The sequence below is a fragment of the Vanellus vanellus genome, assembly GCF_965231255.1.
Source record: "Vanellus vanellus genome assembly, chromosome: 4".
In the NCBI taxonomy this organism is placed as follows: Eukaryota; Metazoa; Chordata; class Aves; order Charadriiformes; family Charadriidae; genus Vanellus; species Vanellus vanellus.
The window spans coordinates 38,733,477-38,754,942 of record NC_138909.1 but is presented as its reverse complement, the minus strand read 5'-3'; the positions used below and the strand labels follow the sequence as shown (position 1 = coordinate 38,754,942).

The 21,466-nt window shown below is 38.9% G+C and overlaps 1 protein-coding gene across 1 annotated transcript; it reads left to right on the top strand.

Moving 5' to 3' along the window:
• The first annotated feature begins 6,066 nt into the window (after positions 1–6,066).
• GASK1B (golgi associated kinase 1B) lies at positions 6,067–20,011 on the top strand. Its single transcript, XM_082482787.1, has 4 exons — positions 6,067–7,177; positions 14,413–14,627; positions 18,380–18,606; positions 18,905–20,011. Exons 1-4 carry the CDS (start codon positions 6,181–6,183, stop codon positions 19,110–19,112), a joined length of 1,647 nt encoding a protein of 548 aa, XP_082338913.1. The 5' UTR covers positions 6,067–6,180; the 3' UTR covers positions 19,113–20,011.
• The last annotated feature ends 1,455 nt before the right edge of the window (positions 20,012–21,466 follow it).

Sequence of the window (21,466 nt, the reverse complement as noted above, 5' to 3'; positions counted from 1 at the left end):
GGAAGAAAAGGCGCCCTGGTCTTGGCAGCACGTGCCCAGGAACACAGACACCGTTTTGATGACGGAACTGCTACCAGAGGGGAAAGGGCGGCCTCCCTGCAGCTTTTCTCTCTCCCCTGAGGCCTCCCTGCCTGCTGGCAGTGGCCAGGGAGACCACAGGCACCTGCAGAGCGCAGCGGGCAGACCCGGGAAGGCAGTGACATGGCCGGGCCGTGCTGTGGCCACCAACCCCGTGGTGGGCAGTGAGGCAGGGAAAGCTGCCTGCCAGGTCAGGACATCCAGTCTGGGCAGCCGGCATACCGCGGTGTTTTTATTTTTCCTAAGCATGAAAATTGCCACCTTTTGCACAGGGAAGGCACACCCCCCCTCCCCCCGCATTGTTCAACAGTCAAAACCGAGTGGGGAAAAAAATACTGCATGATGTCAAGAAGAGATTTTTTCAGATTTCCCTGTAAGGATTTGACCCAGACCAGTTAAAATGCAGGCTATTAGTCAGCATGTTTAGTCACGAAGCAAACATTTCTCTCTGTCCTCTTGGAGTACAGTTTCCAGATGGCAGCCCCAAATCGATCTCCTTACAAACACAGCACAAACCTTCTAAAGTAATGCTTCATATTTTGCAAAATGATTCTGCATTATCCATAATAAGGACATACATTTTTTTTTTTTTTTCTGGAGAATAAGTTCTCAGTCCCATGGACTCAGTAAAGCAAGGAGTGCACCATTTATCAATCATTTTAACATAAATGTCTGTGTGTGACATTTAGAGAGATGAACTGCGGAACATCTCTATGGAAACAGTTTAGATATAGTGCATCCAAGAGGAAAATCATCTCATATAATAATCACAAATGTAGCCCTGAAAAAAAAAAAAAAAGTTCTTTTTATTCTATTATTCTAAAGGCAATGTGAGTCTATGTGTTACATTATTTTATTCAGAAAAAAAGGGACATGTTAAGAAAAATGTTAATCTTTTATATTGAATTGCCTGTACATAGAAAGCAAGAGCACACACAATAAGGAGCCTAGGCTGAAATGACATCCTTTCAAGTGTCCAGGGATAAAGAGGGCTGTTGAGTTTTGGGTTCATAAGTATCTTGATATTGGACAAAATGTTTTCCAAAAAATCCTGATCCTGGTTTCATCTGGAAGAATATATCTCAGAGGAGCCATCAGCAATCACAATTACTGTCTCTACCCCACTTGAACTGATGGTCATCTATTCCTCACTGTTTCACTTATTCCTCACTATTTCTTCAAACCAAGCTGGTTTTGGAGCATTGTTTTTCTCATTAACACAACAGTTAAAATGACACTGCTGGTACAAATAAAACACCTCAAATATGGACAGATTCTGATTCATTTATTTGTGATGTTTGGTTTTATTGAAATAATAGGTTGTTGGAGTTGAGAAGTATGTGGGAAAAGAAGTCCATGAATGCACAGTGTTTACTAAAATGGAGAATGGCAACATTCATATTTCAAATTTCAGAGCCTTCTATAACAAGTGTCCACTTAAAGACTGTCTTTTGTTGCAAAATGCTCTGCAAACCAGCACAGACAATATTTTGTTCTTTGCTGAATCACAGCAAATTCTCCAGCCAAAACTACAGTGGGAAGAGTCAAACTGAGACATCTTGGAAAACTAACAAAATAAGCAACTTTAAATCCCATATCTTAAAACTGAAATGACTGAGCAAGAAGGAAGTCTCAGATGAAGAAATAGGAGATGTGTTGCTTTAAAAGACAAAACAGATACTTGTAAAAATTGACACCCAGCCTGGCATTTTGGAAACATACTAGCTGCTGGGTAGCTTTTTGTATTAATAATAATATTGTATGACTGTTACAAATGTTTTTCTTTTTTTTTTTTCTTCTTTAGTTCTCCAGGTGTATTATTCACTATCCCAAGAGGCTGTAATTAGTCTAGATTAAAGAAGGAAGAAGATCACCTATGAAAGAAGTTGTAAATAAGGATTATTAATAATAGTTCAGATGAGAAGGAAGAAGCTGTACTTGGTAGGATTAAGAAGGATGCAAAGGCTATAGGAGATTGCATAGGGGATGATGATTTATGTGTAAAGCCTGTGAACAGGAGGTTTTGAGAAAATTCTGGTGAATTAGTGAATTTTTGTTATTTCCTAAAAAATGGGTTACTGTTGTCTTCCCATCTTCAGAGATTTGAAAATGGAGCAGAGTGTTTAAGTAGCTGGATGGGGCTCTTTCAGGTTGCCAGCACATGAGTCAAGAAACAGGAGCTTGTGAGTGGTGGTCATTGGTTCAGTCCACCCGTCTCCTGCAGCTTGGCCAGAGACTGTCTACTAGGAAGGCTGGTTGCACTGCTGGCACCAGCTGCTTCAGAGCCTGTAGCTTGTCCAGCACCACCAGCAGCACCCTGGGTGACAGTCCTTACCACCAATATAAGTTGGTTTCTTCTACAAATGCAGGTACGGGTGGAGATGAATTTCAGAAATTAAACAAAAACAAAGAAGAAAACAATTGCAAATCTGCAATTCAGCTATTCTTTTATCATTTCAGACTATACCTAGGGATATCAAAGATTAGAAAATACTTCTTAAAGTCCCCTCTTCTGCTCATTGCTATTCTCAAACACTAGCTTTGATATTCCTGAGTTCCTAAACTTACAAAGGGATAACACTGGCCATGAAATACTGATATGTAAAGAAATTACATGAGAAGTCGAGTTTAATGCATGCAGATGGCAATATCACAGATAGTGTTTAGAGCAAGGAATAAACAATCTAACTGACATTACAGGCTACATATAGGTATGCAAAGTGCAGAAATTGGTCAGACAACTAGCATTTTTCAGTTTATTCTTTAAAAAAATTGGTCTTGAATATGTTATGACAACAGAGGACGTACCCTTTCAGCTCAGTAATGCCCTGTAGTGTCCTGCCGCAGCTTTGGGTTACTAATACCAGACAGAAGAATGCTACCCACCTGAACAACAAACATTTTCTTTGTCTTTCCTGAAACACAAAGAAACATTTGGTTTCCATTCCAGCATCAGTTATTTTGTGAATTCTAGTATAGTGTTGGAGCTGTACACCGCAAGAGCTGAAAAAAAGAATGTCTTTTGATATGTTATCTTTTAAAGATACAAACTTAGAAGCAAATACCTGCTAAATTAACAAGACATTGAATCCTGTTTAGTGGAATTCCTACCACTATCCACTCCAAAGAATGCAGCGGTGCAACATTTAAAGAATAAGTTCTCCCTCCTGAACATGAAAAATAAAGGAAATATTGCTATCATCACATTTAGAAAGCCTCAAAAAAACAACTCAGCTGTCAACACTGTACATCAATGGGCACACCACATTTTGATTTCAAGGCTACAAATGAAATGAGTGAAGACCAATTCTCTATATCCTGTTATAATTTCCTCCAGATAATCTTTAAAGAGTTGCAGTAGAAAGATTATATAGGGTCCAAAATTTTAATTTAAGAGAAATGTCATAGTAAAGGAAAGCTGTTAGTAACTGGACCTACGGACTGTATTTTAGTACTGCTTGATTCTAACAGACAGGTCTCGGTGCTATCTACATTCAAGAACTGGGCATTTGAAAACCACTCTTGCAGTGTGATGTTTCCAACTCATGCAACAACTATATTGCCATTAGTAATATAAAGTAAAATCCCCCAAAATAATTCATACATTTGGAAGAAATATAGTGGAGTAAAAGCTTCATGCTGAATTATTTGCTGTCATAATCAGTGGTAAGTCAAAACAGAATCCAGGACATGTACATTCCTCCCCCCCCCCCCCCCATTATTTAGGGGGGAGCCTATCTTAGACATTTCAAAAGATTTCTTCGTGTATATGTATAAATATGCCCTATGGGTGAAATTCTACTCTCGGGCTGCAATACCCGATGTCCCTTATTTACCCCAGTTTTAGCCATATAACTTTGCTGATATTTTGCACTCACTTTGCACTGGTATTAAAAAGAATATAGCAGGCCATTGTCACTCTGAGCCATGTACAGTGTCTGTTAGTCAAATGGGCTGCAAAGCTGGTACCTCTTGCTAATGACCCTTCACCTTTCAGAGGGACCCTCAAGCATCTAAGACTGATCTAATAATGTCCATCTCTCGCGACTTCTTTAAAGTATAAAAAATGTTAAACAGCACTAGCCACATCTTTACTGAATTTATTGATACACTTGTCTGTAGCTTTTTGAATTAATCTTCTTTACCTGGAATATGTCCCTTTGGTCAAATTTGAACTAAAAAAAATAAAAGAGAAGAATATAAGTGGCCAGAGAGATTTCTTGCAATCCCTATTCCTTCCGGAACTCAGCTTTGGAAAAACAGGCGATATGAAGGCTCTTTTCCTGGTAACAGACACAAATGCTGCAATCTTAACTCGATAGTATACATTTAGACAAAGTAAAGAAAAGTGACCTCCAGTGAAAAAATCCACTCACAAAGTTTTATAAATTCAGATTAGTCCCATCTAAAATACAAACCAATTCCTTAACTGTCTATTCCCCTTAGTATTAATTACAGAGAAAAGAATATCTCCATTGGCTTGAATTACAGCAAACTTAGGCATTTTATTATTTTGTACTTGGACTAGGCAAGGAGTCAGGAGTTAGAGCTTTGCCAGTGTCTCACTGCTTAGCTCTGCACAAGCCCTTAACTTCTCTCTGCCTCAACTTTTCCATCTGTATAGTGACTATGCTATGCCTCGTTTTGGAAAGCACAAATAGGAAACGCTCCTGAGCTGTTTAACACCACGTTAATAGCATTTAAAAAGCCACTATCTGTTTTCTATTTCTCATCACAAGAACATACGATTCCCAAAAGGTCTAAAATTCAGGGGGCAGGGGGGTTATTTTAAATTTAAGAAAGCCCCAAATGTGGAAAAAGGGAATTTTTGCAGTACATTTGCATGCGGTGCACTAGAGGGCCCTCAGGAGTTAGAAATGGGTGGAATGCACTTTTGGAAGGCACATACTTCACAGGACTTTTCATTACAGAATTTAAAATAGAAGTTGCTGGGGGGGTGTTTGTAGGCTTTTGGTTTTTCTTTTTTTTTTTTTTTAATAACGTGAGGTTCATGTAAGTTTATAGCAGTTCATATGCAAGCCACCTCTCAGTACAGTTAGCTTCCAAACAGTATTTAGTTTGCAATGAAATACCTAAATGTGAACCATGCTTAAAACTGAAATATGTGCTAGAATACTTTGAGAACGTCAGCTTTTACTAAGTTACTTTTATTAACCTAAGGAGTTTACCAGAATGAAGGATGTGTCAAGCTGAATAGGTAAGAGATTTTATATTTTTATAGCAATATATATACAATGTGCACTTACTCTATCTTTGTCTTTGAAAGTATATATAAGCCACTGTCATTTTATTTGATAAACTATAGCTAGATCCTATTTATGGCTTCACAAGAGGGAAGGGAATTAACTATCTTTCATCTTAAATATTTATGATTTATGTGAACTATATTTGTATTCAACTAGGGAAATTTGGCACTTCTAATATATTTTTATATTACTGAATATGCACATATTTAACTACTACAGTTAATGGTGGTTAATACTGTGTAATTTACAGCATTTCCATACCACGAGGTTTAGTGAAGACTTTGTCTCATAAGAAAAAGATGATAATGACCTGGGTTTGACAAGCTTTTCTTCTAATGCTGGAGTACAGCTAGCTAAGATTGCAAATTGAGCCTGTATTTAATGATTTTGGTGTTTAATTTATACTGTAATGAGAAAGTGAAAGATGTATCCTGACAAATTTCTAGATGCATACTGTCTCATCTAGAACTTCTATCTTTTAAAAATATAGAACCACAGATGCCATATGTGAGTAGTGAAATGAAATGCTACTTTTTTCTTTTTGCAGTTTGCAAAGGAGATACTTCAGATCTTTTAGACTACAAGTCAGTAAACTTTGCTTACGTAGCTGGCTCCATTCATTCTCTGAAGCCAATCACTTCCCCTGTGGTGGCTGATAAGAATTTAGCAGCTTGAGAAGGTGGAGTGTCAGCATCCTTAGTACTAAACGCGTTCCCAGGCGTATTAGTAGCCTCTGTCCAACACTCATGCTGGAAGCTATTTGGAAAAGGAGAAATAGAAATCGGGGAAGGGAAATCATGCATCATCATCCTGGCTGGAACGTACAGAAGACTTCATGTTGTTTTCACCATGTGGATTCACTAGAGAAATGACCACCTTTGATCAGCCAAGTAAAATCAAAAACTTGTTTATTTGCTGCCTGTGCCCCTCACGGGTGCTGAGGCTCTGGACTTGCAGGCGCCCAAGGACAAGGAGGAATCTGCTGGCGGGCACCGCATGTGTGATCTACCTGGGATTTCTCGTCAGTCAAGTGGGTCATGTTTTACCCCAGCACAAAGGAGGACACCGAAAGATCAGTTCCAGAAGTCTCCAAGATGCAGCCCAAACTCCTTTTCTGGGCATCCCACTGGATGGCACCCTGTCACCACCCAATTTGCAGGAACCCCAGCTTGGCAGCAATGGGACCTTGCTGCCACCCAATGTAGTTTATATCACCCTGCGGTCTAAGCGCAGCAAGCCTGCCAATATCAGAGGCACGGTGAAGCCAAAGCGCAGGAAGAAACATGCAACTCCTTTGTCCTACGGGCAGCACTTTCCAAAAGCCACTTTTGTGGGCCGGGAAGACACCTTTGCCCAACAGCCAGGGAGGGCCACGCATGCCGCAGGCACAATGGGAGCAGCAGTATCTCTGGAGGCCAGAAAACACCAGCTGGATGAACACAGGCATAAAGGAATGGCAATCAGGGAGACAGGTCACTGGAGACCAAGGGGGATTTCTGGAGCTATAAAGGCACAGCCCCAGCCTGAGGAAAGCAATATCAGGATTTACAGCGAGAGCTCTCCCTCTTGGCTGAGCAAAGATGACATCCTAAACATGCGCATGCTGGCAGATTCTCAGATAGAGAGCATCCAAGAAGTGCCTTCTCACAAAGCAGTCTTGGTAGTATTTGCAAGAGGTCCCAGCACCACAGGAACTTCTTGTAATCAGGGATACTGTGGCATCGTCAAAAGACCCCTCGACATGAGCGAGGTGTTTGCCTTTCATTTGGATAGGATCTTGGGGCTAAACAGGAGCTTACCTTCTGTAAGCAGGAGATCGGAGTTCTTCCAAGGTAACACATTGCTATGGTTTTCAGCTTGCAGGTGGGATGCTGAGGTTTCCTTCCCCCTCCTGCCTTAACCATGGGGCAGCAGCCGCCACCCTTAACTCCTGCGAGCCTGAGAACTAACACTATTGTTACAGGGAAACAAAGCTGGTATCTGCATGTAACTTCTGCGGTGTAATTATCCTGTCCAGAGGACGCAGTACCACAAAGTTTAGATCCAATACCACTGAGCTGCTGAGGGCAGTAACAGCTTCCCTTCCACGATAGCCTGGAATGAGAAAAAAGAGAGGGAGTCATCCGTAGATCGCATGATGTTGTGCAAATTGCCTGAAATGAAACTAGTAAAAGAAATTCCAGAATACCCTGTGCTTCGATGGGTATTTCTGATTTTTTAAAAAGTTTTCTCATCTTTTAGAATTTACTTTAATAAAATATTGTTGAAAGTGAGCACAAGAATTCATATCTCAAACAGGTGGTAGGAAAAGGGGTTTGTATTTAGTCAGGTAACCTACTCAGAGAGGCAGGGGACTTTCCTGCAGAAGCTTGATGCTACTTTCATGGCACCAATTCCTCTGGGGAAGTGAAAAATTTTTAAGAAGTGCTCCCCTCTCCCCGGTAACTAAAAAACCCGCAACTACATTTCAGTGAATCCTGCTGTACATTTTGAGGTTCACGTCACACTTCTATATATTATGCAGACAAAAATATGCATATTAACTATCTCAATATGCCTGTTGCCTGATTGGTATGAAGTTTTCAATTAAAAATTTGATTTTTAACTTTTAGTGAAATTAAAAGTAGATTTCAGACATGTAATGTGTCTTAGAAGTCTACTTCTAACATTGCTATCTTGTTAAATGTCTCCAGCCTAACTGCTATTTTTGTACAGTCACAAATCAGAGTCCGAAAGGACTACGTTGCATTTTAATGAATCATTGCTAAAGTCGCTAGCTATGTTTTTGCTGTTCATTTTTTGCTGCTGAAATTAGCTTATACCAAGTACTTTTATACCAGTCTGCATTTCTTTTTAAAAAAAAAAACAAAAACAAAAAAAAAACCAAAAAACCCACAAAAAAACCCACAAAACCCCAAAACACTAATGCAAGAATACTTTCTAAAGTTTGACAGCAGGAAGACAACCCAGTGATCTTCAGTTTCTTCCTGCTTTGTAACCTTCCCTTTGGCAGCCTGTACAACAATGTGAATGGATGTCTAGGAACAACAGTCTGGAGGCTTCTGAATATCATTCGTACTTGCAGAGCATGGAAGATACATTATGCCTAGTTTATTTTTAGAAGCAAGATTTATTGCTATAAAGTTGTCATAAGGCATTAAGGTAGTTTGGTTGGAGGAACTCTGCACAGTGTGGCTGCGGAGATGACAGACTGCAAGCCTCTGAAAACCGCTATTAGGCTAATTGTGCATTGTGTTGCTCACTGTCTGTCACCTTACAGTATGTTTTGGACTGTCTGGAACAGAGAGTGTCATTCTGCCCTCTTTAATTTTCTTTTCCTCATAACTGGCTACGTTCCTATAGCAAGAAGAGTGTTGCTAGGTGATGAGAAGAGAAATAACATTATTTTGGTCTCACTTCATTTTTTCCAGCTAAAGGGTGAACAGAGCATTTGGAACAGTTACCGTACCTTGTCTCTCTCCGTTTCTTTAGCCTGGAAATATGCTGGAGCTCAGATGCCTAATATCTACTTGAGATCATTACTATTTATGTGCTTGTGTTTGGCATAATCTGGAAAACATGTGTTGAGAAAACGAGCAAAAATATATTCTTAAAAATAATATGAAAAATTAGTGAGCTCATTTCTATAACCCATGTGCATTTAAGATGCACTGTAAAGTTTTTTACAGGGTGGCTTGTGTAAGTCATGGTTATTCGTATGGGAAAGCAAGCAATGCAGGATTAGAGAGTATGCATGTGTGTATGAATGTATACAATTTCTGGGCTAACATCTCTCTCTCCATGACCCATCCCTTTAGCTTGCCTCAGTTGTGATGTGATCTAACAAGACATGTTTGATGTAGCATTAAAATCTTAAAAAATGGGCTTTTCAAAACTGTCATTCATTTTGTCAAAAGCAGTTTCAAAGAACCGCTTAGTAAATCCCTGTCCAGGTTCCATCATTTCCCCTATTCCCACAAATCCCCAATGATTTTTTTTTTTTATTTAAGTCTAGCAAAATACTGTATGCAAGTCCTCTGTCTGCTGCCCTTGCCTTCCCTAGTTAACTGTAAGCCCTTTTAAGACTTAACTGATTTTTTTTTTTTATGGTTTATCTTATTTTTCCATCATGGGTGGAAATATCAGGTAATATAATGCTTTCTCTCATATTTTTGCAATGAATTAGTCAAATGTAAAAAGCCTGGGGAGTATAGGTGGGCAAAACCTTTTTGGATTCAGTATTAGTCTAAAAGATGATGATTCTGGGCATGTGCAAGCAGTCAGTCATTAATCCTATTGCTACCTACAAGGTGTGAAAATTGTCGAGAGCTCGAGCACACCTATAAACAAAGAAGGATATGCCTGTAAAACAACAGAAAATAATCATAAAGCTGTGTCTGTTGTGGAGAAAATGGAGGCTCACCACTGTGCGTATGAGTTTTGGGATGCTCATTAATACCCCATGAGAATCTTCATTATTTGATCGCCTTAAGTTGAGGAACAGAAGAGACATAAGTGACCTTGCTTAGCGTCAGAGCCCTACCTTAATTCATTTGCACAGAAGCTAAGTAAAATGACTGCATGTATTGCCTCTAGCTCAGCAAAAGCATTTGCAGGGTAGGACAATACCAGTGTTTGTTAGGGCTTGAGCTACAACCGAGTAACATGGGCTGCAGCAGGCTTGTTTCTGTGCTGCAGCTGACAGCTCTAGCGATAGGACTCTGGCTCCTTGGATCGTAGCAACAAGGCTAAGCTCTTTATTCAGCTTTTGGTACAAAATAAGCAGCTATTGCTATGCAGTTTTGTTGTGCCACTTGCTGAGGGTCTGAACTACTGCATGCGGACAACCACCTCTTTTGCCCCCTGGTTTTCTGATATCATGTTTGGCTAAATATGTTTGATCCTGTACAGAGAAGAATAAGCACAGTTGTACTCAATTCACTTTTTTTTTTTTTTTTTTAGCTAAAGACTGAATGCACTATTTGCCCAGAACCGCTTTATTTTTTTCCTAAAACATGCAAGAAACTCTTCCTTTGGGTAATGCCTTTCATGGCTGGTTTAGTGCGAATAGATGAATGACATGTGATAGATAGTTCCACTGGTTGTACTTGTCATTTTCCTTTACTGTCTTCTACATGATGATAAATGGAGCCGTAGATTTTTCTGTGTTATACCCTGCCCTTGCCATCCCACTAAAAGTTATCCAAAAGCAGGCAAAGATATTATGAATCACTAACGTCAGGAAAAAGAATAAGAAAAACCTAAAGCTGCTGTATGCATCCTGAATGCTCTAAAGTGCTTCAATTTACATGTCCTGTTTTCCATCTAAAATCCCAAACAACTTACACTGTAGTGTCATACCTCTCAAAGGGATAACAGAGGGCATAGTTCCAATATTCTATTGGGTAGAAAAGTTCATGGATAAGCAGTAATGCAGTCCATAGTCTAGAGAGCAACTAATGCACATTTCATGCATTCCTTAATTCTGACATCCATATGAGCACAGGACAGAAACATTGCAAATAAGGTGCAGAGGGAAGAAGGAAAAATAAATGGCCTAACTTCTCCCTGCTTTCTGCATCTGTCCCTTATATTTTCCCTCAGAACTTAATCATAAAAACTAAAATTCAAGTAATGCTCCGTATGTCAGTCCCCCTCATCTTTCCACACTAAATTACCCTCTCCTGCTAATGTATGTGCAAGTAAACCGTTTCTTTCATATGTGGCAGTGGTAAGCTGTACTGCTTTACAGTGAACAATGAAAAGTTTGAGAAAGGGCTTTAACTACTTCATGAAAGATTTGCTCTTTTTACATGGGCACGTTTGAAAGTATTTTCTGTTGAGGAAATTAGAAAAAATGCTGTAGGTAAGAGTTAGAGCACAAGATGGAAGAGTAACATTTGCAAGAGCATCTTTGTGAATAAGAAGCATACAGACTATTTTTGAAGTGATGTGGGGTGTGGATATCTAAGATGATGCCTATGTTGAAGAAGCCATACAGTGATACATTGCCTAGCTGCACGTAAAGCAGTTTGAGTACCTTGAGGTAGTCAAGTCTCAGCAGCCTGAGGTTTCATCTGTGTTAGCTTATTCAACTTAGGTTAGAAATAGAATATTATGTTTAATTATTACATTTCATTATTAAGTTAATAAAATATTATATGTTTAAAAAAATATATGGATTACTAGGAAGCTGGTTTCAACACAACTTTTGAAAAATCTTTACAATTTTGCAGATCAGTTTTAGATAGTTAAGTGGATATATAGATCTAAAATGGCAGATGACAATAAAATAAAGTCAGCTTTGGGCAAGATTCAGTGCAATGCAGCTACAGCAACAGAAAAGCAGTAGCCCTTTCTGTTAATATATAAAGCTGATTAGGAAAGAAGTGCATGCAGAACACACTGGACTTGTTTTGCAGTGTGCTCAATCTCCGCAGTTCCAGCTGTATCAAACTGGAAGCTCTGATTCTTACCCATGCCTACTTTTCATCATTCAGTTAACTTCAGCCCCATCCTCATGAGGTTTGAATCAGAAGAGCTTCACTGATTTCAGTAGGGTCATGCCAATTCATGCAGCTATGAATCAGACCCCTTATCTGCTTTAATTCAGCATCTTCATGTTTTTTCCTGCAAACGTCAAAAATTTGAGTCACTGCTCTTTACTGAAGCTGCTGTTTCACATTCCTGTAACTCAATTTATATTACAGAGTTGAAAGATTTTATTTTGGCTCATCTTTTCTGTTCCCATTTCCTCTGAAATGTGAATGTTTCCTGTATTTAGCCTTGCTCTTTTAAAAATGTTTTTATATCTTAATGGAAACTGGCAGGATACTATTCATATTTTTCAAGTATTTATATTACTATTGTTTACCATGTCCCTTTTGGGTAGACAGGAGATGTTTGTTTTGTTAGAAGACTGTTTATGTATTTGGTTTGTGGAAGAATTCATGAATAGTTACATAAGCTATTAGTGGAGATATGAAAATAATAGATCAGACTTGGTCCTGAAGAAAGCTGTCCTTTTTTATGACAATTCCCAATGCTTATGTAGACTTTCTCCAACTGGCTTGGAAAAGAAACTTAGCTGATAGTTGACCTGACTTGGCTAAAGTCATCTACAATGTAGGCGATTGAGCCAGAGCAAGAGAGATGGGGAAATAGCTAGGATTTCCCAAATTAATTCTCTCAGTAGAGGAGATGCCTGGTTTTCAGGAGTGCTCAGTGCTTTTTTTTCAGCTGAGGAAAGAGTGTGGAGCACAGTGCTAATAAAGGTATTACTGATCCTAGTGAAGGAAAGATTGATGTTCTGAATCATAGAATAGGTTGCAAAGACCTTTAAGATCATCTAGTCCAACTGTCAACCTAGCACATCCTGTGTTCCTAAGGAAACATTGGGCAACTGTGAGGGAAATTAAAGAGGTGGTAGAGCTGCACGTTGGGTTGACTTGAGAAGGACCACCAAGTACATGCAAGCCACAGCAGAGATAAGATCAAGTACGTTCTGGTTTTAGAGAGAAGCTTGTTCTTCTCTTGGCCTTGATTGTATGTAGGGCCTGTCATGCTCTGGTGGTGGATATGAGATGGATCTTTACATATGATTCACTGCTGGGTATGGGCAAAGATAATTTCTTACTTGTTGTTTTGGATCAGTCAACATCCTTTCAACAAGTTGCTTTTTGATTCAGCTGTATGGAGATGTGTTTTTAACAGTTCCTGCTGCTTACAGATGGAACATTCACATTAGCAGCTTTTACCTTGCCATTGGCACTGATACCTGTTTTCTGTGTCCTATTGTCTGTCTGGTTTGCCTCTGGAGGAGGTGCTGTGGATCTCATTGTCTTCATGCGTGTTTCTGAAAGCTTCCTTTTCAGATGCATCTCTGGCTCCATGGGCACATGGAATACAGAGACAGTTTATGCTGCATTTAATTACACAATAAATTGTGCAATAATGTGGACTTTAGGTTCATTGGCCTTTGAGATGAATATAAATAAATTTTGAAGCTTTACACATATTCCAACACTTGCTATTTAGCAAATAGCAGCTTTGCAGTTAAATAGTTCCTCCTCTCGGTACCAAGACATTATATTTTGGTCTTCTGTCTACACTCAAAACCAGAAAGGATTTCTTTGTTTTAAAGTGTGTACAAGCCACAATCAGTCCCAGGTCCGTGACGGTTTAAGGCAGCAGCAGCATTGCATCAGCAAGGAAAAGGAAAGTTCCACTTTCCTAAGAAGATAGATATGCCTGTTACTTGATATCGGGTGAAACATATTTATCAGTTCTTATACTGGCAAAGCTCATTTTAAATTCTTTGCCAAGGTTTCTTTCCATTAAGAACTCTGAACACTTGGATTCACCAAATCTAAGGCCTCTGACTTAGTTTCAGGGAAGAGCAGAATATTCTTTGCACAGAAGAACTAAAGAACTTGGCCAAAAGAGCTGCTATGCAAAACAGATCTCGTTATATCTGGGTAAAAAAGTACTTGTCAAGGCGTTTATGCATGCTAAGTTCACACTGTCTAGTATTCTCATATTATTCCAGAGCTGTGAAGTCATACATTATAGGCCTAAAATACTAAAGATAACAAAATAAATCCACTTTGAGTGTAGGGTTTTTAGCGTTTCTATGCCCATTATACAGAAAAAAATAGTTTAACATAAGTTTTCAGCTCTTGAAAATCATCAGCAGTTCACTGGAATCAGAGGGAAATTACATCATTGATTCAGTGTCATTGTAGGCTTTTTATCTACCTCTACCTATAAACTTTTTAATAGTCTGGTTTAGTATATGGTTGTGCACATTAATCTCTTGCTTCAAACAAAGAAAGCCTTCCATACACTAAAGGTGTTTATAATGTCTATGCTTCTTCCATTCCTGCAGTGGCTGGTTTAGATGTGGAGTAAGACCACATTAACCAAAGGATGTCAAGTTATTAGTCCCTGGCCATTTTTCCTGCCACACCTGTAAAACAGCATCATTATTGATGCTTAGGCAATGCCTAAAGAATGATCAAGACTGACAGTATTGCACTATACTTATGATCCGTTTTTCCTTTTTCAGATGGTCAAGCCTGTCCTGTTATTCTCTGGGATTCCTCACTGAGTCCAACAGATAATGGTACCCATTCTTCAGTGAGATTAACCTGGGGGCAATATCAGCAGCTATTGAAGCAGAAATGCTGGCAGAATGGTAAAGTTCCCAAAGCTGAGTGGGGCTGTACTGAAATCCATCATCATGAGTGGTCCAAGATGGCACTCTTTGATTTTCTTCTGCAGGTAAAACATTTACTGAATGCAACTATCATCTGCCTCAAAAGTCACGTGAGCACACATAGAACCCCTAGAAAAGTAATTTTAGTTTATTGCCTTTCTAAGTGGGGAAAAGTTGTATTTGCACAGTTTGAACTTGTTTCTGGTTGTTTCTTATGTTTTAAATATCCAAAATGCAATTTATAATCAGAAAAGAGATTAAGAATTTAACTGACTCATTTTCTAAAAGAGGAAGCAAAGGCTTTTGTCTTGCTTTACTTCACCTTGAGGCAGGCGTACTGTTTCTCCTCAAGTCCTTGTTTCTCCAAACATAGTTATTATGTTCACAACTGAATCTGTTTGTGGGTTGGTTCCGCCCCCCCCCCCCCCCCAACTATGTGGTCCTTTCTACACCTCACCAGCCCACAGAGGTAATTTGAGTGGTTTTGATCAGCTGAAATCTGGATCGAGATAGCAGTTGTAGTGGCTAATTTTCCTTCTTTTTAAAAACCTAGCCAGTGACTTAGTAAGGAAAGAGTAGAGCAGGAACTAATGAATGATATGGCTGCTGTTCTTCAATTGGGTGTTGCACATAATCATTAGCTTTTCAAATAACAGCAAACTAGGGCTCTGCCCAGTGGTATCATGTGTGGCTACAGTTACAGAAATTATGTAGTAGAACATTAATATACTCCCTGTATTAATAAGGACTGAACTGAATCACCTGGTTGGAAGCTAATTTTATGGCTTGCTGAGATATGGCACTACTTCCAATCGTCCTTACTTGCCAGACAGGTCCAGATGACTGAGCCTCCTGCAGCACTTACTGGTTTATTTAAAACTGCAGCAAGCACTAGTTTTATGCACTGTGTTTGGTTGTTCATATAATTCAGCTTTTTATGGAGTTACACTTCTTGAAATATAAAAATTATGACTTGGCTTATACATCGCCTATCCCTGTTCTAGGATGAATGGATGTTTCCAGTTTTTTTGGGGTTACATTTTTGCAGTCTTGTTATGTTAAACAAAGCATTCAATTCTTCTATAAAAATAGATTGTCATTTGTCTAATGGCTCCATCTTTAGTCCCAATACAAGCAAAGTAATTCTTAGAAGCTGGTATAAAGTCATATGTGGATTATTCTGATGCTAAACATAGTAATGCCCCTATAGCAATAGTAGATATTGTGTCAGAGTTAACGTTTTCATGCCATTGTCTTCTTGTTGAAGAGTTTAAAAATTCTCATGAGTTCTGTGTTAATTTATAATTTTAAGTTTTTAATCTTCATAATAGAACTCCTATTTTCCAGAAGGAGCAGTCAGTTAAAATAAGATACAACAGGACTGAACTTCACATGACAAAGAAACAAATTACTCTTATAATAGTAGCAGGTATCAGAGTGATTTATACATCCAGTTATACCAGACAAGAATGTGCATACCATAAAGTGAGTGAAAAATAGCGTTACGGTTCTTAAAAATTTTATCTGGATGCTCTCAGACATCACTTTAAAGTTTGTCATCAGTAGAACATGATGACTCTAAAAAAATGCCGAGAAGGGGTTCTGAGTTTAAAAAGATAATCTATACTTCATGAGTCATTCAGAAATAAAGAATAATGGTAAAAAGTGTTCTCCATTAAACATACTTCCACCAGAAGAATGGGTTTAGTGCCCATAACGGATATTCCTTATCTCCAGTTTCAAATGCTATAAAACATAGGAGCAGGCTGAAAAATGCTTATAGCTGACCTTCACTTGCCTTCTGCAAGAACTCAGATAAAATAAGGACATAAAATGTAAAATGGCTTCCTTAATTTTGGGGGTTTGACCGCTCATGTGCGTAAATACATGACTAATCCCAATGCTAAACTGCTATGGTTGCAGCATCAATTCCAGAGCGTCCCATCATTCTGTCTTAATACTGGAATGGTGCAAGATATTATGAAGAGGCTGTCTGTAAGAACATGATCTCATCTATTTAATGCATGCAATGAAGTCTGGTGCAGCTGAGTTAGGGCTATCCAAAGGATTCCGTCTAGAAGGACTCTGCTTCGCTTTTCAGCAAAGCCTTTGGATAAGCTGAATGAGAGATACCATGAGCTAGAACACTGCAAGCAAGAGGGGCTCTAGTGCCAGCAGATGCTGAATGCTGTTCATGAAAGGAGAAAGAAGAAGAGAAATCTGTTCCTTTCCTCAGGATTTTTGCATTTGAAGACAAACACTGCCACCAAGACTAGTGGCAATGGTAATATATACTTAGGAAAAAAAAAAACAACTTCTCAGACTTTCATTTGACAAACAAAATTAGGAGGCCTTTTCAACATGCAACATAGTTTATATCAGGAGAAGAGGCCTAACAGTTTGTTTTGCTGGCGTGTCACAAAAATAAAATTGTAATTTTAGAAGGCTTATGTGAACATTAATGCTTTTATGCTTAGAGCAGTTTGAAGAGTTAGAGGTATACAACAAACAAGGTCAGAAAAAATGATTTACCTTTGATAAACTACTCATTAAGCCTTAGATGCATCAGGCCACACTTCCATGCTGTAACACCTCCCATCAGGAGCCGGGCTGGTCCCTGGGGAGATGAACTGGAGCCAAGGGCAGCCCCGCGGCAGGCGGGACAGGCAGGGCCAGCAGCAGGAGGGGCAGCCCAGCAGAAAGGATGGTGAAAGCCACAGGTCCCATTGATAGCCCAGTCAGCATCCGGCACAGACAAGACGGCAAGCCAGCTCCAAGGCCAATGAGCAGGAACCCCCAAGCAGCAATCCAGGAGCAACAGGTAGCAGGACAAGCAGCAAACCTCCCCCCACTCAGAGAAGGGGTAAGGTGCCAGGCCTGAGCTTAAATAGGGTTCCTGGGTCCATGGGGCAGAGGGAGTGTATGTGGAGGTTCCAGGTGAGGGTGCTTAGGGCAATTAAAGCCTCTGTGCACTCAGGGCCCTGGCAATGTTGTGTGTTTACTCTTATCTGGTCTACAGGGGTGGAAGCACTTTCAAGGAGTGATTTATCCTTCCTGTATTAGATGGTTATCCTAAAATGGCATCCTTTGCTCTGGGGGTGCCTAGTTCTTGTCGTTGTTTATGAAAGGGAACATAAACGACTAAGTCAGAAGAGACGCTTAACATTTACACCACTAAAGTTAGACCAGATGTATTCCTTCCAGCTAAGTGCTGTGCGATGAATAAGCAAGGGTTTGCATAGGAAAAAATAGCCTCGGCCGTCACGTCATTATATACCACAGTGCAACTCAGGGAGGCTGCTCTGCAATTACAAATGCACTCTTCGTTATTGCATTTTGTAGCTTCTGATGGTTTGCTGTGCCCCTTAATAATCTTTTCAATTATTTTGCACGCTATTAGTCTAATAGGACCCGCAAAATGGAGACCCTCTCTGTGTGTCAGGCTGTGCTATTTCTATTGTTCTCCAGCAGAGAAAATATAAAAAACTTCAGCCTTCTGGAAAAAAAGGAATTGTATTCACCGACTTGTTATTCCAGTTGCACAGTGGTATTGTTCCATTATTTTCAAAGAATTTCTACTGCCATAACAAATCATGGCTATAAAATGGATAAACTACACAGTCTGGGAAATTGCTTCTAACAGTACATGAAGTATGGAGACCAGGTCTTCAATGCCATTTCACTGCTGACTTTAATTATACTTGTCCTGAGCTTGCTTTCCTGTCAGCTGTGTTAGCGGGAGATGTCTTACAGTGACACTTTGCCCCAAATACTTTGATATTGTTTTCACTTGGCACTCTGCTGTACTTTGTTTTAGATCTATAATCGACTAGACAGAAACTGCTGTGGATTCAAACCTCTCAAGGAGGATTCCTGTGTACAGCAAGGACTGAAGCTGAAATGTAGTGATCAGGATGCTGTTGACCTGACACACATAGTTCAGAGAAGGCATGACCGAAGGCACTTGGCCTTTATAGACAACAAAGGTTTCTTTGACAGAAATGAGGACAATCTTGACTTCAAAATACTACAAGGGATCAATGAGTAAGTTTTAAGTTATTAATTTTGTAAAAAGATTGATAATTTCTTCCCAGTTTGAGCAGGAGACACTAAGTTACCGGAGTAGATATCGTCAGCCCAAGATATTTATAGGATGTGTCTAAAAACGTATGAGTAATCCCACTGCTGTAAAAGTTACAATTATCATGCATATGATTAGGCATGCATGGACTTCCTTTGCTGAGTCGCAGTCTATATTCATAGAATTGATTGCTAAACCACAACATAAATATTGCAATTCGGAGTGATGGCAAAGCTGATGAATTTCTTTGTGCTTTTCCAGATTCCCTGAATCTGCAGTTTCAGTGCTGAGGAGCCAGCGTTTACGTGAGAAGTTGCTTCAGTCTTTGTTCCTTGACAAAATATACTGGGAGAGCCAAGGAGGCAGAAAAGGAATTGAAAAACTTATTGATGTAATAGAAAGGAGGTCCAAAATTCTTCTTACTTATATAAATGCACATGGAGCCAAAGTATTGCCCATGAATGAATGAAGCAGTCTAGTTTCTATCTGGGAGACAGTCTTTAAAAAAATTTGTATGAGGCAAAACCTGACAGTAAATTGATTTAATTCATAAGCTTATTTGATTTTTATTTTTTCTAAACTTTCAAGTTTATTCTAAAATAAGAAATCTTACATGGTTTAGAAGCATCATTCAAATGTCAGCTGCAGCTCCACACAGTGCAGTCTCTTCTATATCACCAATGAAATGCAATGAAAAATAACCAAATGGTACAATAAATAATGTAGTAATATGTAGGTACTATGCACACTCCTTCTGTTAAACTGTTTGAAAATTAGCAACAGGATTTTCAGTACATTAGACTGGATTACTTTTACTTCCCTCATTCAAGTCAGTAAAAATTTATTTTTAAATGGGAACAGAGATTTGTAAACGCTTAATACGATGACGAAAGAATGTCATCACATCTACCTGTTGAAACATATCTAGTACAGGAATTTGTCTTTTTGGTTATGAATACTAAAATGCCAAAATTTCCAAGGCTTCTTTTGTTTTGTTTTATTTTGATCTTTTGAAATCTGAGGTCTAAATTCAGTTCTTTTGAATGCAGGGGTGTTTGTACTGAACATGAGGAAAATTTAAAAACAGAGTGAGGAGAACATGGCTTTAACAATAATAATTAATTTGACAAATACAGTTTTTACCTGTCCAGTATGGAGTACAATTCATCATGAGTCATTTGTTACAATGTACTATTTTCAGTACAGGTTCTTTTGATGTGTGGGTGGATGATCTGATATTTTCTGTTCATTACTTAATTCAGTGTTACTCACAGAATCGTTCTTTATTACCACTATTTTTAAAAAAGAAATTCAGCTTTAGCTTTGTGTGAATATGCTGCTAAATAAGTGTACCAGTTTTATTTGTGCAACATTTTTTTAGAATATTATCAAAAATCAGACTTACTAAGGACGTGAGTGTTAAACTCAGCACAGAAAATGTTAGTCTGCCTGCTTAGCCAGCATTTCAGGCTCTGGTTATGTATTAAGATTGAACCACTGCGGGGTGATGATTCTAGCTGACGACTCGCCCCAAGAATTCCCACAGGTAAGGTTGTTAGAAAAGGTTGGATGAGCACTTTGGATTCTTGGCCTTCATCTATTCCAGAAATAAAATATCGACTGATACAGTCTATCATGACATATACCTTCTACCTACCTGTTTACAAAGACTCTTGCCATCTTTCTAGAGGAAGATCTATTATCTTCTTGCTGTGAGATAATGGCAGAAGTTGAATACTTTCATAGCTTTGTGTATAGTAAAAAAATACAGGGTGTTTTAAAAAGTGCTTGTGTAAAGGTGTCGTTTGTCAATATGAGAAACTAAAATGTTTTGTGTCGGTGTTAATGTGGATGGGTGAATTTAATGTTTTAAATAACTAAAATTCCACTGCGGCTAAACCAGATTTTCTTTCTTAGTATCAGAACAGCTATTAACAGTAATTGCATTACTACAAGAAATAGATCTCATTATAAGCAGAGTTAAAGATACTTAGTAAAATTTTAAGAGCTTGGCCATATAAATAATCATTTATTTTACTCTGTCAGCAAAGGGCAGATAAATTTGTAAAAACTTCCTAGAACGTAACTATTGCCTTAAGAGGACATGTTGTAGAGTGCCTTGGAGTTTTTAATAGCACCAAAATAGAATTTTATAGGATTTTCATATTATCCCATTCTTAAAATATTTTAAATTATTAGCCAGGTAATTTCTATCGCAGAAACAAAACTATCACTGTAGCTTGCACTGTCTGTAGCTTGCACTGTGAACAGAGCCTAGAGAAAGAAATAATCCTCTGGATCCATTTCACGTGGAATTCCTGTTGCAGTAAATGCCACCCTTTGGTGACTGCCACGATCAATTTGTCTCATTTTCTAGTCTATCTCACAGTTTTATTCCTGCTAGATACCTGTTCAAATGGATTATCATCACACGCTGCTGGGAGTAAGAGAAAGGCACGACACTCAGCTGCACTGAACTTAGAAGAGGGCCAAGTGGAGATACGAGAGTGTACCTGATCATAAAAAAAGTCCTATGAGAACTCTATCCTCTAGCGTCTCCTCTTCTATCTTTAGACCGCGCATCCTGATGCTAAATCATTGCCTCATGTTGCCCAGTTGTTGTTTTTTCCAGAACTGACTCATCGCCCAAGAAGACAAGGAAATCAGAAGTCAGGAACTTTTTAGTTTTACAGGTTAAGTCATTTATTTTTATGGTGCTAACTTGATGCATTCTTCTCCATTCCTTCTGGACTAGTGCTTCCTTGAGCACGATTCGTGCTTTTTTATTTGCCTGGCAGTTCGGTGCTAGCTCTTAAAGCAGCA

Bases quoted from the DNA above. Each gene is read 5' to 3' on its own strand.
- GASK1B (XM_082482787.1), top strand. From the start codon at position 6,181: ATGTTGTTTTCACCATGTGGATTCACTAGAGAAATGACCACCTTTGAT. The intron at 7,178-14,412 runs GTAACACATTGC...TTCCTTTTTCAG, and splicing joins GAGATCGGAGTTCTTCCAAG to ATGGTCAAGCCTGTCCTGTT. The intron at 14,628-18,379 runs GTAAAACATTTA...ACTTTGTTTTAG, and splicing joins TCTTTGATTTTCTTCTGCAG to ATCTATAATCGACTAGACAG.